This window comes from Lacerta agilis, chromosome 1, assembly GCF_009819535.1.
Source record: "Lacerta agilis isolate rLacAgi1 chromosome 1, rLacAgi1.pri, whole genome shotgun sequence".
Lineage (NCBI taxonomy): Eukaryota > Metazoa > Chordata > Lepidosauria > Squamata > Lacertidae > Lacerta > Lacerta agilis.
The window spans coordinates 48,788,793-48,808,197 of record NC_046312.1 but is presented as its reverse complement, the minus strand read 5'-3'; the positions used below and the strand labels follow the sequence as shown (position 1 = coordinate 48,808,197).

The 19,405-nt window shown below is 42.5% G+C and overlaps 1 protein-coding gene across 2 annotated transcripts in view; it reads right to left on the bottom strand.

Annotated features, from left to right (window-relative positions):
- Positions 1-322: 322 nt before the first annotated feature.
- The window catches only part of AMBRA1 (autophagy and beclin 1 regulator 1), a 157,490-nt gene continuing 138,407 nt past the window's right edge, over positions 323-19,405 (bottom strand). For both annotated transcript variants that reach the window (XM_033148786.1, XM_033148795.1), the window contains 2 exons: positions 18,421-18,614; positions 323-2,084 (listed from right to left, as the gene is read on the bottom strand). In XM_033148786.1, coding sequence (XP_033004677.1) covers positions 1,597-2,084; positions 18,421-18,614 — 682 coding nt within the window. In that variant the 3' untranslated portion in view covers positions 323-1,596. The remainder of the gene's footprint in view (positions 2,085-18,420; positions 18,615-19,405) is intronic.

Below are 19,405 nucleotides of genomic sequence, written 5' to 3'. Positions count from 1 at the left end.
GTATCAGGGTAAATTCACTTTCCTGCACCAGCAGGGTAACTGGCTGCTTCCTTTCTTCTCCTCCAAGATCTGTTTTTTTTTTAAATAAGAAAACCAAAGCTTAAAAGAATTCAGTTTCTTAGCAAAGCAGACCAATACTGCTTGTTTCCAGAGCCAAGCAGAGAAAAATCTCTCCCACACATTTTTCATGGGACTTTCAGGAGAAAGCTCCCCTCTTTCCCCAAAGTACGGTCAAGTGAACAGGATGGCACAAGCATGAGCCCATTATTCCAAACACGTTCAACCCAACCCCTTACCCACAAGAGAAGACAGGAGTCCAGAGAAGGGTTTGTCATATTTTAATGACGTTGATCTTTGGTGTTTCCCTCATTAGCACACTCTCCCCCTACCTTCCTGCTACAAGCTCACTGGGATGGAGAGTTACAAACGAAAAGGAAAATCACATTTTAGACTAGAAACAAAAAAATATCAGCGCCTTGATTTCTCCACTAGAAACTACATGTACAAGGTCAAGGTTTTTCACATGCAACACCTTACATCACAGACACATACCTCACGCTCTGACGCGGAGCTAACCCTCTCTTCCCACCCGCCCCACCCCGCCCCACACAGGGAAGTGCAACCTGGCCATGGCACCATGATCCCGCCAAGCCTCGCCAGGTTGAATTACTATTATTGGCACAGCAAGGGGTGCGAAGTCCTGGGCAACTTCTGTCTAAGTGCCATCTTTATTGGGGTGTGGTTCCCACCCTACCCACATGCTTTACAACTATAATGTTGCCCCACCCACAGCAGCCCCTAAAAGGATCCTGCTTGCATACAAAGTAGATACTCTTAAAACAAAAGGCCCACACTCCCGAGAGGTTCCTGAGCATGAAGGGATGGTGAAGCCCAAGCACAGCTCTCCCCACCTCCAGTTCTGGGCTAGAACAGAGCCCTGGAGAAGACTACCTTGCCTCATCCAGTCTGCATTATCTCAAGCCAACCAAATCTTCAACTCCTGAAGAGATGCCTAGCGCTTGCTAGCAGGGTGGCAGGGAGTAGAACTCTGGCCTGGAAGATAAATCCACTCTGGTAGCAGAGCTGGGGTGCAAATCCCCTCCACAGTAGCACTTAAACATACACACTCAATAAAGGTTGCAGGTCTCCAAAAGGAAGAGACTACAGTCCTTTTTTATCTGATTAGCTGGTAAGTCAAAAGAAGGGAAAGCGTTGTTTTTTTAAATAAAAAACCCAAAACAAAGAGTAACATTAAAAGCACTGCAGGGTTAGGGCAAAGCTTAATGGATTCCTGTAGCCAGTGAGCTGAGAAATTTACATAAGGCTCAGCTGAATATCAAGGTTTATTACAGCTACCGTAGAAAATGTGCAGCAAAACAGATGCGGGAAGCTAAGACACAGAATAAAACCTCTTTTAAAGATACTCCTATACAACTGATGGTCTCCCTCTCATCTCCCACCCCTATATACCAATGCCCACCGAGTTACCAGCATCTGGTCAGAGCCAAAATCTCCTACTCCTTCAGTTCCTGGTCAGCTGTGAGGTACAAGTCTCTGCTTAGCAGTACAAGAGTAGCACCAACATACAATTCACCTCTACCTGTTCCGAGATTCTCCACTGGTGCCACCATTACTGTAGAAGTTGGTATTGTCAGGAAGATGGTTATTATTACTTAGGTCACTGTACTCAACTGGTCCCTCAGTGTCCATCGAGGACTGAGCCTGCTCTGCCAGGCTCTGCCCACTAGCTTCTTCTCCCTCCACCTCATCAGAGGATGTCCGTGGGCTCAAGCCACGCTCTGTCACCTGCATGGACTCAGAAAGGGTTCGTCCTTCAAGCTCAGATAACAGCTCCTGGGAAGTGGACGGCTGAGCTGAGCTACCATCTGTTCCAATGGACTCAGTGCCAGTTTGAGAACTGCGGTGGATCCGGTGACTCACAATGATATTGTTGCCAAAACCACCCATGGATGCCATGGTGGTGCTTTGCTCTCGCTGGACCACAGCAGTCATGCCACCCTCAGCCATCAGCCTTTGGATTCGGATCAGAGCATCCTCCCCAGAAGCCCCATATTCTGGACCACCTGGAAGAGAGAAAGAGGGAGGCAGCTTAATTTTTGTTTAGAAGATGTGTATCCCTATCTTTTCACCGAAAAGGCAGCTGACAACATTATTTAAAACAGCCGCACGCACACACATACACACTACAATAATACAACAAGGTAAAACAGAAATTAATACCATACCAGGCAAAGTATGGATAAAATCTCACCAAACTTAAATGCTGTCAAAAGCCTGAGCATATAAAATTAGCTTTCAGCCAATCCCTGAAAGGCAGAAATCTGTAGCTCAAAAAAGGCCATGAAATAGGCAAGAAGAGAACAGGATGATGCACACCAGTTGGGAAAGGAAGCAGCATGTATAGGATGCTACTATGTCCTAAAACATTCTCAAATGCTTACAATAGACAAGCAACAGTCACACATTTATTGATGAGCTGCACCATTACCTTCCACAAGTGTGTGAACTGATGGTTTGACAAAAGCTAACATGTCATGGCACGAGAAGGCTAATGAAAAGCCTTCTCTTTAACCAGCTAATTATGTAAGAGCTCTGGGTACTTCACGTGGTGAAACATTCGAACATCCATCCCCGCACCCACAGTATGCAATGGGGTCATCCTGCAACAGTTTCATCATGTGGGGTTTCTGCTCCTCTTTTTAAGTTCGGAACATGGCTAAGTTTTCACACAATGGGCACCTACTGGATACGAATGTGTGACTGTTGGTAACAACCAGTATTTCTTAAGTGTTGTGTGCCCCACCGAGACCTCTTCAGTTCCACTGTTTGAAAGGCCAGGAGCAACCTACCCCCTCAGCCCAGCACCACATCAAGCCTATTCTCCCAACAGTGATGGAATATTGCACATAAGAGGTAGAAGATTGGGACCAAGGGAGTTCAAGTGTTAATGCAACTAGCATACACTAAAGTACTATTTGACTGCCTACTGGAGCACTGCATGCTACTGTCAGTGGTAAATAACCAATTTCTTTCCTATTAACGTTTCATTTGAATTTTTGCTTAAAATAGTACATGTTGTAACATTAAGTGGTTCATGAAAACATCTACTACAGAAACAAGATACCAACCACTTCCAATCCTAGCAAATCTTCCACCTAGATAATATCCAGCAATAGACTCATAGGGTTGAATCTAATGTAGTCATAGAGTAGAACCACTGAAATCATGACTAGCTTAAAGGTAAAGGGACCCCTGACCATTAGGTCCAGTCGTGTCCGACTCTGGGGTTGCAGCGCTCATCTTGCGTTACTGGCTGAGGGAGCCAGCAAACAGCTTCCGGGTCATGTGGCCAGCATGACAAAGCTACTTCTGGCGAACCAGAGCAGCGCACGGAAACACCGTTTACCTTCCCACCGGAGTGGTACCTATTTATCTACTTGCACTTTTGACGTGCTTTTGAACTGCTAGGTGGGCAGGAGCTGGGACCGAGCAACGGGAGCTCACCCCATCGCGGGGATTCGAACCGCCGACCTTCTGATCAGCAAGCCCTAGGCTCTGTGATTTAACCCACAGCGCCACCCGCATCCCTTATGACTAGCTTAAATTTCATTTATTTCAATGTTGCTACCCTAAGGACAGCGAAGTATGGAACCAGCCTATAGCCTTCAACCAAGAAAATAATTTTTCACACTGTTATAAAAAAGTATCTAATTTCATATTAATTTAGGGTGTGCGGGTGTGCTTGTAAATGAGCTCTTATTTATAGGTTCCCATGTAGCATGAGACTTGTCCCAATAAATACTTGAAAACTGGCTGAACATTTTGAAGTTACCTTTCAGCCACAAAAATCATTTGGCAGTCAACTATGCTGTGGAGTGCACAACTCAACAAAGGTTTCAAGTAAAGGCATCCTTTTTGAAATCAACATTTTAAAATGGGCTTAGCAGAATAATGCGCTTTACAGTCCCTAGGCCTACACAGCAGAGACACCCTCATAACCTGCATCCAAATGTGATGCAAAAAAGTGGTCCGCTGTTGGATTGCTCAGCCAGAAGTGGAAATAAGAGGTATGCACATTTTTCAATTCTGTCTGCTTACTAAACAAGTCACTGCCCCCTTTCCTCCCAGACTGTGGAAAAAAGCACTGTCTATTCTTCAAGCCCTCAAATAATCATGAATTGTGGAAAGAATGGTGCCCCAAGGAATAATTGTAGCTAGGGGGGAAAATGGCTCACTGGAACAGCCTGGTGGAAGGATCAGCAATTAGCTGCCTCTCACTTACAGGCTGCTGAAAAGAAATATCCTTATTCAATGGAATGTTCTGAATTGCTCCATAGAGGGATGCAGCAGCCACAGGCTACCTGATCCTTATTAAAGATATAAATCTTTCTTCCAGCCTTCAAAGAGCCATCAGGACCAATTACAAGAGAGGAAGAAGTGGCCAAATGCTTCCTAAGCAACAGGCAAACTGAACAGAACACTGGAAAAAACAACAGCTTAAAAACTAATGTTGAATGAAAAGCAAAATAAACTAACACTTAACACACAGTTATGTACCCAATATAGCTTGGAATTATTTGCCACAGTACAAAGACACCAGAAGCACAGGTGTGCAGAGTATGGAAGCAGATTTTCTGTCAAGTGTGTACTAGGAAAGCATGCAATGCACCGTCAAATGCTCCTCTAAGTTCCCATAGCATTAAGCAAACAGAAAGGAGTTCAAGTACATGAGAATGTTCTTCTCTAAGAAAAATGCTTTTTACATACTGTTTATACTACAGCTTTCCCCTGGGATGAAAACTGTTAATAAGCAATACTGACATTAGGTGCTAAAAGTAGATACTGTAATGACAAAGAATCTTAATTGGAATCAATGCTATTTAGAAACAAAATAAAAAATAAAAAAAATTCCTTCCAGTAGCACCTAAGAGACCAACTAAGTTTGTTATTGGTATGAGCTTTCGTGTGCATGCACAATTCTTCAGATACATGCACACGAAAGCTCATACCAATAACAAACTTAGTTGGTGTCTCTAAGGTGCTACTGGAAGGATTTTTTTATTTTTTATTTTGTTTCGGCTATGGCAGACCAACACGGCTACCTACCTGTAACTAATGCTATTTAGCTTATTCAGAAAGTGATCTGGAGTCAGAGGTGAGCAGTTAAGTTAGTCCAGTTTATGGATGACACATTATTCAGGATAGCAAAAACCCAAGAGGACTGTGAAGAGTGTTAAAAAAAACCTCTTGAAACTGGATAAATGAGCAACAAAATGCTGGGTGAGGTTAAAGGCAAGTTACATACAAACTGATATATACTGAGACAAAGATAACACTTCGGTTGATACCTGAGATAGCCAGGAAAGAGATGTTGACATTGTGGCATATAAAAACGTAAGAACCTGCTGATTGGATCAGGCCAAAGGCCTACCTAGTCCAGCATCCTGTTCTCACAGTGGCTAATGAGATGTATATGGGTAGCCCACAAGCAGGACTTGAGGCAGGCCTTCTACAGCTGAGGTATAAAATAGCTATCATGGGTGGTAGCTCTATGAAAAAAATGGCAAAAAACCCAACAACAACAACTGGGAGATTGCAGGAAAAGGAGGGACATTCCTAGAGGTGATCTTCTCTTCTTTTATACAAATATATCTTCTATCCTGAGCTGTAGAACAAAATACACACCCAAAGCAGCCTTGGTGGTAACTTGGAGAAGTTTATGGCCATGTTCTACCATGAGTTTGGCATCCAAGTTTATCAAAGCATTCACCAATACACTCAAAAGAAAATATAATCCCAGTCAGCATGTGCTTAGTTTAAACATTCCAAAATTCATAGTAGTCATGACCATCTGCTACATGAAAAACAACAAAGTATTGTAGCACCTTAAAGACTAAAAAAAGGTATATAATACATGTTAGTCATTAAGATGCTACAAGACTTTGTTGCTGCAAAGTACTAAAATGGCTACAAGACATTGGAATGTCTAAATAATTTTCTTAAGATTTTAAGGTGGTACAAGACTTTTTGTTTTTTCTCCATCATTAACATCTACATTTTGGGAAGCTACCCTTCTATAGCTTTTGGTGACCAAAATCCCAGTTTATGCGAATCATAGCTACAAATGTAAGAAGCTGTATTTAAGCAAATTATATTACACAAATGAGAAAAGACGAGTAAGGAGTGACATGACAGAAGTTTATAAAATTATGCATGGCACAGAGAAGGTGGACAGCTTTTTCAATTCAAGAAGACTCCAGTCCAGTAACTAATGCAGTATTACTATAGCTAGTGGACAACAAGGAAAAGGGGAGGGGGATCCATGTGGTTTCTCCTCTCTGAAGCTATTCATAGCAAACAACTTCACTGCACTTACTCATCTGCTGAGAATACATCAGGAAAGGGTGACCATCTTCAAGCAAGGAAGACCTTCAGGCATTCTCTCATATTAGCAAATCTGATCCTTATCTCAAGGGCATTCAAGCTTTAGCTAAATCTAGCATCTTTCATTGGATACTGTTGGAATGACTTGAGTGAGGTAGATATTAGCTACAGTACACCCATAGACCTTCTGCTTTACGTGAACAAAACCAGCCCCAAGTACTAGAAACCATCTAGATATTTCTTAGCTCCTGACATCTTCCCTTTGTACATCTTTGTCATATAAAATGAGGAACTCATCCTTTTTTAGAAATGTAAGTCTATCTACCACACTTGTCAGCTATTGCTTCACTTGCAAGCCCTTGGGTGATCATGTGCTGAGCCTTTCAGGCAGAACATGCCAACATGCTCTTCTTTCCTGGCTTCCTCTTCCACACAAGTCATCTGTTTTAATTCTGCGGCAAGGGCAAAATTCCAGGGGCTGGGGCTGTTGCCTAGTCCCAGAAGCAGCAGGTGCTGATTCCACAGCAGGGCTGGCTGCTTGGTAATTTATCATGTCAGGAGTGATCTGATTAATAAAGACTAGGAAATGCAGAGAAGCCGAAGTTAGCATTTTTACAAAGGGTTTCATCTTCAGCAGCATTGTTAGGCCCACAAGACATCACCATTTGCCTTGTTGCTCTCTTGGCCTAGCTCATTCCCCCTCTCCCTCCCCTGAACGTATTAGCACTTCCATCTAACAAATTTCAGAAAGTTTTCAGAAAATTTCAGAAAATTTAAGCAGTTTTCATCATGTGCAGCAAGAACAGAGAGTCCCACAGCATCTTTAAAGATGCACAAATTTATTGTGGCATGAGCCAACTTCAGCAAATGCAACAGGTGTTTCCCCAGATGACAAGAATTGAATTGCACATTATAAAAAGGTGCAGCACTCTTTCCTCAGTGTAAGAGAAATGGATGCAGCACATGATCTAAAGGCTGAATGTTTGGCTGAATGTCAACCATTACCCAAAGTAACAATCAGCAGCAATAGAAGAAAGTATCTCAAGAGGTTTTCCAATGCTGTTTTGCATAGATATTCATTCCTGGACACTATCCCTTTTTCAGGCTTCATTAGTAATTTAGATGTACCATGCTTATGTACAGTGGAACCTCAGGTTGCAGACGTAATCCATGACGGAGGCATGTCCGCAACCCACAGCGTTCGTAATCGGTGTGTCTGCGCACGTGCGAGTGGCGAAACCCGGAAGTAACCCTTTCCAGTACTTCCGGGTTTCCCGCGGTCTGCTACCTGAAAACACATAACCCAAAGCGTTTGTAACCTGATGTACCACACCACTGTATTGGTGATATATAACAATTTTGATGCCCCACCTGTAAAGAAGGCTCAACATAATCAGTTGGAACAGCATGAGAACTACTATTTGATGAAAAAATTAAAAAACTGTCCAGTAGCACCTTAGAGACCAACTAAGTTTGTTCTGGGTATAAGCTTTCGTGTGCATGCACACTTCTTCAGATACTGAAGAACGAAACATTATAAGCACATGAAAGCTTATACCCAGAACAAACTTAGTTGGTCTCTAAGGTGCTACAGGACAATTTTTTATTTTATTTTTTAATTTATTTTGACTGTGTCAGACGAACACAGCTACCTATCTGAATCTACTATTTTATGGTGCCATGCAACTCCTGTAAATTTATTAATCTAAGCCAATTATTCAGCTTGTTATTGGGATATTACAGAGCCGGGAGGGAGGGAGATCATATATTCAGGTGGGAAAGAGTGATTCAAATGGCTCCTGGTTATGAGCATGTATTGAGTCACAGTGGAATTTCAACATAAGGAAGCAGCTCCCATACAAGTGCAACTGAGCTCTGAGTCCCGAATATCTTTTTATAACGAATAGAATTATAAGCAGGTGGGTGCCATATGGTATTTAGATCACAGTTTTATAAATTTGCCTCTAATCATGATTGTATAAATAAATGAAATAGCATTGTTCCATATGGTTCATTGTTCAGGATATATTTTTCTAATCGAGTAGTTTTTAAAGTTCTTGCTTTAAAAAGCCCTGTCTACATAAACTCATCTCCCAAGGAAACACTAATACCTGCTGTGGAATACCATGCATGATGCAAAAGATTATGTAAAGAGCTCTAGAACACACATTCTGTCCATGCAGAATACTGGCTAGATTCAATTGGAATCACCATTGCTTCATACAAAATTTGCAACCCAACACACCAAATACCCTGCACATGCAACTTTGCATTTAGAGGAGGATCAATATATGTGGGCAGGTGTCTTAATAGGATTGCTGCTCACCATTACTGATCTTCTCAATGAATAGCCTTCAGTAAACACGAGGAACCCCAGGGTTGTTTACAACAAGACAAGAAACCACCAGCATAATCAATTATTTCCCCCCAACGTGACAAAGACTGGCCTTGCATCTAAAACAAGACTAATTAGTTTTCTATCTACTTAAACTAGCCCTTGGAGTCCTTTTGCATGGTGTTATAAAGACTGATAATTTACTGCTGTTTGCGTGACATTTATTTGCAAATATGAAAAAGTGGAAACAACTATATTACTCATATATATTTAAGTTCCGTTTCTCCATGGTGAAAGAACATTTGCAGTCCTGTTGCATCCTTTTTCTTGTTAGTTTTTTTTTTAAAGCAGAGTTTTGAATGTTTTGAATTCCTCCGGAGATATGAAAGGAACATTTCGTACAAAGATTACCACAATTAAGGACAAAAGTGGAAAGGACCTAACAGAAGCAGAAGACATCAAGAAGAGGTGGCAAGAATACACAGAGGAATTATACCAGAAAGATATGGAGGTCTCATACACCCCAGGAAATGTGGTTGCTGACCTTGAGCCAGACATCCTGGAGAGTGAAGTCAAATGGGCCTTAGAAAGCCTTGCTAACAACAAGGCCAGTGGAAGTGATGATATTCCAGCTGAACTATTTAAAATTTTAAAAGAGGATGCTGTTAAGGTGCTGCACTCAATATGCCAGCAAGTTTGGAAAACTCAGCAGTGGCCAGAGGATTGGAGAAGATCAGTCTACATCCCAATCCCAAAGAAGGGCAGTGCCAAAGAATGCTCCAACTACCGCACAATTGCACTCATTTCACACGCTAGCAAGGTTATGCTTAAAATTCTACAAGGCAGGCTTAAGCAGTATGTGGACCGAGAACTCCCAGAAGTGCAAGCTGGATTTCGAAGGGGCAGAGGAACCAGAGACCAAATTGCAAACATGCGCTGGATTATGGAGAAAGCCAGAGAGTTCCAGAAAAACATCTACTTCTGCTTCATTGATTATGCAAAAGCATTTGACTGTGTCGACCACAGCAAACTATGGCAAGTTCTTAAAGAAATGGGAGTGCCGGATCACCTCATTTGCCTCCTGAGAAATCTCTATGTGGGACAAGAAGCTACAGTTAGAACTGGATATGGAACAACTGATTGGTTCAAAATTGGGAAAGGAGTACGACAAGGCTGTATATTGTCTCCCTGCTTATTTAACTTATATGCAGAATACATCATGCGAAAGGCTGGACTGGATGAATCCCCAACCGGAATTAAGATTGCCGGAAAAAATATCAACAACCTCAGATATGCTGATGATACTACCTTGATGGCAGAAAGTGAGGAAGAATTGAAGAACCTTTTAATGAGGGTGAAAGAAGAGAGCGCAAAATATGGTCTGAAGCTCAACATCAAAAAAACTAAGATCATGGCCACTGGTCCCATCACCTCCTGGCAAATAGAAGGGGAAGAAATGGAGGCAGTGAGAGATTTCACTTTCTTGGGCTCCATGATCACTGCAGATGGTGACAGCAGTCACGAAATCAGAAGACGCCTGCTTCTTGGGAGAAAAGCAATGACAAACCTAGACAGCATCTTAAAAAGCAAAGACATCACCTTGCCGACAAAAGTCCGTATAGTTAAAGCTATGGTTTTCCCAGTAGTAATGTACGGAAGTGAGAGCTGGACCATAAAGAAGGCTGATCGCCGTAGAATTGATGCTTTTGAATTATGGTGCTGGAGGAGACTCTTGAGAGTCCCGTGGACTGCAAGAAGATCAAACCTATCCATTCTCAAAGAAATCAGCCCTGAGTACTCACTAGAAGGACAGATCCTGAAGTTGAGGCTCCAGTACTTTGGCCACCTCATGAGAAGAGAAGAATCCCTAGAAAAGACCCTGATGTTGGGAAAGATGGAGGGCGCAAGGAGAAGGGGACGACAGAGGATGAGATGGTTGGACAGTGTTCTTGAAGCTACTAACATGAGTTTGGCCAAACTGCGAGAGGCAGTGAAGGATAGGCGTGCCTGGCGTGCTCTGGTCCATGGGGTCACGAAGAGTCGGACACGACTGAACGACTGAACAACAACAATTGGTGATAATGGATACCCAGCAGCTACATTTTATGATACTCCTTTCATGGAGACCTGAAATCCTAGGTGCGGGATTCTTAACTCAGATCACTTGGGCAGCATAAATGATAGCTTGGGTACTTTTTGGTCTTCTTGCTTGTTTTGATCACCTTGCTATCATACTGCCATAGCTTTTATATGGGCTACACAGAAACAAGAGTTTGGACAACAGACATCGCCAGTAGTCCATATATTATAACCCTATTAGAAAAAATAACATTATTTAATACCAGTGTTTGGTGTGTTTTTTTAGAAAAATAGGTGCCGGTTCTCGCCATAAAGTTGTTACAGGAAGTGCCACACTTTTTAACAACAAAAAGATGTGCCAGTACTGTGTACCCTTGAGTACCCCCTGAAAAAAGGAGTTCTTATTAATTGTGTGTGTGTGTATGCAGGTGGGAGAGATTTTTAGAAGCAGATTCATTATTATACATGAAATTCTGTCCGGGAATGATACTGTATAATTTCTTTAATATTACAGTGGATTTTAAAAGTTTAATTAAAGGTAGGAAGTTGAGTTCTATAGATCTTTTATAGTATTTGATAAGATGATTGCAAGGTATTTAATTTTTGTGCTTCACTGCATGCATTTTACCCTTAGAAGTAAATAACTTTGATTTAGAATTAATTTTATGACAAGGAACCTTTTTGATAGCTGGCTGGGGGGGGGGGGAGAGGTTAATAAATCTAAAATGGTTAGAACATCTTAAGTTCACTAGTTCCTAAATATAAAATCCTCTTTTTCCCCGCTACCCATAAAACCTTTTTAGCAAAGGGTTCTATAAGTAAAGCAAAAAGGGTGCCTAGGGGCATCCTTGACATAACCCTCTAAAAAGGTGAAAATGAAGTTTGCTATGTGCCCTTAAACATTCAATCTTAGAAGGGAAAATGACAGTGAATAAATGACTAAATTTAAACTAGTAGCTGAAAAACCAACTCAGGAAAGACGACACTGGGTGATGTGAGCAGATGTAACACAGAGGGAAAAGCAGCTGCTGTCCTTTCACTTTGGTTGTTCCCACTTTAGAAATCACCTTAAAGCAAAATCTACCCTTCAAACACCTGAGCTGTTCTGCCATTTGCTCTAGGTGGATGTCATTCAGAGAATGGACTCACCAAGTCTTTGAAACAGCCCAAAGCCAGCCTCTCAATGAGCACAACTGAAATTAAAAATAAAATAAAATGTGTCCAGTGCAACACAAAACCAAAACCCTATTGCCTATACATACAGTCACCATCATGGTATCTCATTCCACAGAGAGGGACACTGGTGTGAGTCCACAATTCCAATCCATTTTGCTCAGTCTGAAAGAAATGATCAGGTCCTGGATACAAAATTCAGAAAGCAACTACCAGAATCCACATTTAAAATGACTTAACTGTATTTGAAGGAGGACTAAAGTCCTGAAAATTTGATTCCAAAGCAATTGGCAACCACAATGGAGGCCTCTACAGTTAAAGGAGGTATTCTCCAAGGAACTGGGGAAACTTTTACACCCAGAATGATTTTCCTACATGTGTTCAACACACACTACATGAACCTGAATAACTGCAGAAGCAAGTTCTGAAAAATGAAGTGTCACCCTGCACTGGAGACCCCCAGAAATGGACAAAGATATTCAAGGTAACAGACCACGAACTCATTCAAGGATGATTATCACTAACTCATATGCCATATGACTTCTCATTGGGCTTTGAAATATCTTGGCTACAAATCTCAAGTCATGGAAGAAACCCTGACATCAAGATGACAAGACGCTGCACCATCTCCCTTTGCAGCATTGCAAATTAATTAACAGTCGTACCTTGGGTTACGTACTTAATAGGTTCCGGGTCACTGTACGTAACCCAAAACGTATGTAACCCGAACAACGCATTTTGTGCATGCGTGAAGGGTTACACTTCCAGGTTACGGGAGTACGTAACCCGAAAAGTACGTAACCCGAAGTGTACGTAACCCGAGGTACGACTGTAGGAATTTGATTTTAAAATTAAGAACAATTGCTCTCATTATTAAGTCAAAGGCTTGACGACTTGCCAAGGATGGGGCATATGATCAGCTCCCCTTCACTGTTCTGCCAGTGCCCTCATATTTGTGAGTTCACAGCCTCAGTATTTGGCCAGAAGTGATAAGAATAATAGCCATTATGAGCAAAATCTGTGTCCTGTTTATTTAAATGAAAGAGTTAAACGAGCTTAAATCTCCCCCATGGAATCAGTGGGACTGAAAGTGTGGAATTTTGGTTGGATATTGCCTTGTACTGGAAACATGTTTAACCAGCGAGAGATCTTTGAGCCTAACATTTGTCATTTTCATTTGCCTAAACTTACATTTCTTTGATTGATGCAGGCTTCAGCAGCAACAAAGTACACAAGACAGCAATTAACTGACAGAAAAGGAAACATCTGCACTAGAGGGATTCACTTTTAATAAGTTTACTCACATTATCGTCATCCTTCCAAAGAAGGAGCAGAGACTCTCAGAAAGACAATCTCTGCAGAACCCTGCAGAAGGGGAAATGGGCTACATTTACCAATGTGACAAAGACCTGTTTCTAATGCTATACTGTAGGTCTTTCCACATGACACCTGTGATAAAAACTGCCCTGTCCTGGCAAAGTACAATGCATATTAAGAAAGCCCGTTATCCAAGCCATTTCTAATACACATTTCTCCCTTTCTGTCTTCTTCCAAAGCAGTCACTGAACCAACTGAGTAATGTATTTTATCACCCTGCTGAGTGCCACCAATACTATTCAGTCTCATAATGATTTACATCAACAAAGCTCTTTACAAATACTAATTAATCCACAAAACCTCCTGGGGAAATACTGTAGGAACTGTTTATTCCATTTTACAGACAAATTCAATCATTTTCAAAGGCTGCATGGCGAGTTCATGGCAGAGTTGGGATATTCACTCAGGAATTTTTGAATCCTAACTGTGTTACTTGATTGGCAGAGAATACTGCTTCACTTTTATAGTTATGGCTCAGCTTCTCCTCACCCCCTGGCTTGCCTTGTAAGCAGTTCAGTTGTTCTAAGCTTTCATGGAAAATTCTTGGGGAAAATGTGGTCTTTCCGGGCTTTTTCTGAGAAAGCACAAAGCCCAGCAATGCTTGGAGCCAGCCCTCTACCCTTCCCTTCCCAAAAGCTTACTTTTGGGGGTGAGATAAACTCAGAGCTGTCAACCTCCCCCCCCCCTTTTTTTGCATTGGGAAACGGCCATAGCTGTCAACCTTCCTTTTTTTTGCAATGGGAAACAGCACTGGAATAAGGGAATTTGCCGCAAAAAAGGGAAAGTTGACAGCTATGTAAACTGTAGTAGTGAGGACTTGCAGAGGCATCCACATCTTATCTTTATGAACTATCAAATTACTGATGGGAAACAGGAATTCTAAATGCTCTCAGTTTAATGGATTAAAGTGGAAGACGTTAGGAACTCTGCTACCCCAGTAGCAATCTGAGCATGTTTAGACGGTAAATATTTAGTTCTAAAAGATGAGGTCTGAATACTGTTTCAAGCCCTCCATGTAAGTCTTCTTTGTTAACTTTAATTTTGCCTGTTCTTTCTCCTCCTCCACTCCCCACACCCTGCCCCAAGGTAAGTTGCCATTAGTTAGTGTGAACATATTTCAAATAAAGGAAACACAAAATTTGGCTCTTATTGTGTCTTGTGGGTGAGACTGGAGCATGGTTGCTTATCTTATGATGTGGCACTTCGTGTGAATGGCTACTAATATTTTTGTGAGGGTGGAGTCTATTCCAAGGACCCATCATTGTATGCATTAGTTGTGCCTTAAGAAATTTCCTACCTCATTTAAATTAGTACGTGCTTTTGTATGATAGGTCTGGACTGATGTTTTGTCCTTCCTATGTATTGGCTTATCCCAGCATCATTATCAAGACTTTTTATTTTTAGAGTTATTCTTTAGCAGTGAATATGAGTCATTACAAGGATGTGGGTGTCGCTGTGGGTTAAACCACAGAGCCTAGGGCTTGCTGATCAGAAGGTCGGTGGTTCAAATCCCCATGACAGGGTGAGCTCCTGCTGCTTGGTCCCAGCTCCTGCCAACCTAGCAGTTCAAAAGCACGTCAAAGTGCAAGTAAATAAACAGGTACTGCTCCGGCGGGAAGGTAAACAGCGTTTTACATTCCAAGGGCCACTTTAGCACATCATTAATTTTGATCTTGGTCACTGGCCACTGTATCATATTTTCTTGCAGTTCTTCAATCTCTTTTTCAATGTTTATTGTGAAAAAATATCTAGGAAACAAAATGCTACTGAGTCTAATTTTGGGAGGAAGAAGCATGTGGAGATTCATAAGGAGCAAAAGTGAAATGAAATACATGTAGAATACAGTGGTGCCCCGCTAGACGAATGCCTCACTAGACGAAGGCATTCATCTAGCGGAAGGCTACTCTGCAAGACGAATTTGTCAATGGGGCTGCCTCGCAAGACGGGAATATTTTTTTTTCCGTCTAGCGAAAACCGCGGTTTGCATTGGTGCTTCGCTAGACGAAAAAACCGCTAGACGAAAAAACTCGCAGAACGAATTATTTTCGTCTAGCGGGGCACCACTGTACTAGTGTGGGTTTACCCTTTGTGTTCATCTGTCTTCAGTTAAAATAATAATTGGATCAAATTGCTGCCACATATCTTCTTCAAGAGAGCTATGCAGAGAAGAAACAATAACTTTATAGTATTTACACCAACCCCCAACCCATAGCATTAGTCAGTTTAATGCAACATTAAACCATGTTTTTATATTATAAAGATGAGCTGGAGCAAACCTCAGGCCTTCACAAGCCCTCCTCCTTTGGTCAATGTCAGAAAGAGAAATCGGAAAGTTTCTCCTTCTCTTTTTTGGATATATTCATACAATGTTGTCTGCCCCCCTTTACACAGTTGTGTGTTTTGTTCTTTTTTTGTTTACTGCTTTATATTTGAAATGTTTTCAATAAAAGATCAATTTTTTTTAAAAAAAGTTTCTTCTTCAGACTGTGACATCCAAACCTGGACAAACTGTGGTTTGTCTTACCTATGGTTTACTAAAAGAGGTCAACCTCAAACTGCATTTTATGAAGAGGGGCTGCTTTATTAAGCTATACTAAAGACTGAGCAGAATTTGGGGTTCTCAAGTAACATTAACTATATATAATAAAAAAAATAGGGAAAACAAGCTTCCAATTTTCTCCTGTTGGTCATGCTGGGAGAGCAGGGGGTAGGGGAGCTACAGTTCAGCATTAGAAGCAAACACAATTATTATCCACTCAATCTACTGACAATGTGGTGGTTCCTGATATCTGATGCAAATCTACTTTCTGAATTTATCCTCAAATAGAAACCTGAAGGAAAGATTGCAATCACTTCACAGTAACTGATTTTACAACTGCTGCGAGCGGAAGCTGTGCCTGTAACAAAAAGTGAATTGCTTACTGAGATGACAAGTCAAGGTGTTACGTCCTACAAACTAACATGCTCCATCTCTATTACCGTGTTTCCCCTATTTTAAGACACCATCTTATATTTTTTCCCCTCAAGAAAACACACTATGGCTTATTTTCAGGGGATGTCTTATTTTTATTACGTAAGCACGCACAGAACGACGGCGCTGCGAGGCTCCTGGGGAGCCAGTTAGTCCGCCTTGTCCCTGAAGGCTGGAGGGATTTTATTCATCGTCCCCCCTTGGGGGGAGCAACAGCCAATGGAGAGTTGTGGCTTTCCCCCCTCCAGCTCAGCCTGGCCACAGGTGGCTCATCATCACCGTGCTGTGCGCTCCGGCTGCACGGCGTGTGCCCGCCTCACCAGCCAGCCAAAGCAACAAGCGGGAGCCAGAGCGGGTGGCTGGAGTGAGCGAGGCGGGCGCTGGAGTCCCTGCTGAGTGCTTAGCCCCCAGCATTTAAAGGCATGGCTCTCCCGGGAGGGAGGCGGGTGTGCGCTTTCTCGGCCGGCCGGCCACTCGCTTGTTGTTCCCCAAACGCACCAAAGTTGTGCGTCTTTGGTGGAGCTTCGTCCTCCATGCACCCTGCTCGATGCACGCAGCGCCGATCGCAGCCAATGGAGGGAGCTTTGGTTTGGGGGCGGGCAAAGATTGGGGGGGGGGAGAGGTGCTGCTCAAAGAAAAAAAAACCCAAGCCGTATGCAGTCAGAATCGGAAAGCACTGAGGTGCAGATGTTGCCAACTTTAAAAAATAAAAGCCCAGCCGTGCCGCCTGTGCTTTTAACAGGAAATTGAGCAGAGGATGGAGGGAGACTGCTTCGTACGCGCATGAGAAGCTGGATCAGGCTGGAGCTGTTGCTGGGAGGCGCCACGTCCAACCCCGCCTCTTCCTTGGGGCCTTCCAGAACTGCGCCTATCACTATGGCTTATTTTCGGTGTACGGCTTATATTTCGCAAATGTGAAAAAATCCTGCTACGGCTTATTTTATGACTACGTCTTAAAATAGGGGAAACACGGTAAGTGCAAGTGGAAAAGACCCCTATATCTTTGTTCAAAGGAAGACTAGCACCTATGATAGGGCAGCTGATAAACAGGAGCACTATAGAATTGTTTTAAGGATTTACTTTAGTATGGATGACTCCAAACAATCTGATTTTCTGGTGAACCTTCCTATGTGCACAGGTTGATGCATTCTGTGTCAGTGGCATTTTACAAATGACACCAGTGGGGGGAATCTGGTTTCCAGCTTGAAACCCAGCACATTCACAATAATTTCCAGAATCCCAACTTTAACTTTTAAAAGTCTCTAGCTCTCAGAGTTGCACAGGAATAAAAATAAAAACAAATCAAGAAACTGAAGTCAGAACATAGGGTGGGCAGTGTTGCCAAACAGCTAGTGGAAGGAAATGATTTGCCCTATTAGTATTCAGAAAGTCCAGATCAAACCAGTTCTTCAGTATCTTTTGTGGTCTGGCCTTCTGGTACTCCCCCCCCCCCAAAAAAGAGTATACCTAAGGTCTAAGTGAAACATATGTTCCCAAAGAGACTATGGGTAGGTGGCAAGCATTATTTCAGAAGCTAAGCATCAAAACATTATTTAGATGTGGGCACCTGCTGGCAGAAAAACAACAACAGAGAAGAGCGCAGGAGGAGACACAGTGCTGGTGACCAACAACTGATTTCTATCAGTTGCTTGTCATCATTCAGTGAAGTCCCCAACCTACTTGCAAATGTTTGCAATTCACACAATGTTTGTGGTCTGTTATGTGTGAGAGAAATTTTTTCTAAACCTCCGCAAGTGACACAGAGAGGAAAAGTTTCCTTTGCTAGAATCTTGGCACTCTTTAATCTGAGGAAGGAGCAGCAATTTGTTGGCTTACTGATAATGTTTTAGATGCAAGCCTCTTTGGACACAACAAGCTCAAGAGGTGTGAAGACCAAAAGGAAGGTAACATATACTGGAAAAAAATTACAAGATTCTTTCACTGTATCAAGGAAGGCTGTGGCTATGGATAAGGCAGCTTCTATATGTAGATAGATTCTACTTTTAAGAAGGTCACATCCCATGTTCCCTTAGACAGTGTATAAGAAGACAACATTTGGTTATTTCACTTCAGTTCTAACCTTCTGCAGTCCCTGAAGCAGAACCTCCTGGTTCCTGAACTTCCCTCTCCGTTTGTGTCTCTGCATTCTGCAGCTGAGGAGCCAGAGTCTGTGTGCCCTGTGATGTAACAGAAGTGGTTGGGTTCCGTGGCTGCAGGCCTATGGCATTCATTAGACCCATGTCCCTGTCTGTCCTCCATGTGGCTCTGCTAGTTCTAAAGAGGGAGAAAGAAATTGAAGGGTAAACACACAACATCCTCTATGTCCCTGTAAACAGTAATTTATCAGTAATTCGTCCAGAACTTCAGTGAACCATAAGCATCTTCTTTGTACAATGATCTAGATGTTGTGGACTATAGTTTGCATCATCCCTGACCACTGGCAAGGCTGGAAGTTATCATCCAAAACATCTGAGGACACTATACTGGCTAAACGTGATCTAGACTCGCAGGGATGTCCAACCAATAGATCGCGATCTACTGGTAGCTCCCAGGATCCTTATTGTGTACAAAAAGCTAAAAAAAACTCTGTGCAATCCTTCCCCCCAAAAAGCTCAACGACTCTGGGCAATCCACCCACTCCATACATGCTCCTCCTCCAAGGACAATGGGTAGATCACTGCCAGTTTTTTTAATACTGGGAGTAGATCACAGTCTCTGGGGAGTTGGACATGCCTGATCTAGAGGGTAGTCAAAATGTCTATTTAGCTATCTTCTACCTTTTATCTCTTCTGATTGGCAAGCCCTAGGCTCTGTGGTTTAGACCACAGCGCCACCCACGATGGGGTGAGCTCCTGTTGCTCGGTCCCAGCTCCTGCCAACCTAGCAGTTCAAAAGCACGTCTAAGTGCAAATAGATAAATAGGTACCGCTCCAGCAGGAAGGTAAACGGTGTTTCCGTGTGCTGGTTTCGCCAGAAGTGGCTTATGTTATGCTGGCCACATGATCTGCAAGCTGTCTGCGGACAAACGCCGGCTCCCTCGGCCAGTAAAGCGAGATGAACGCCAC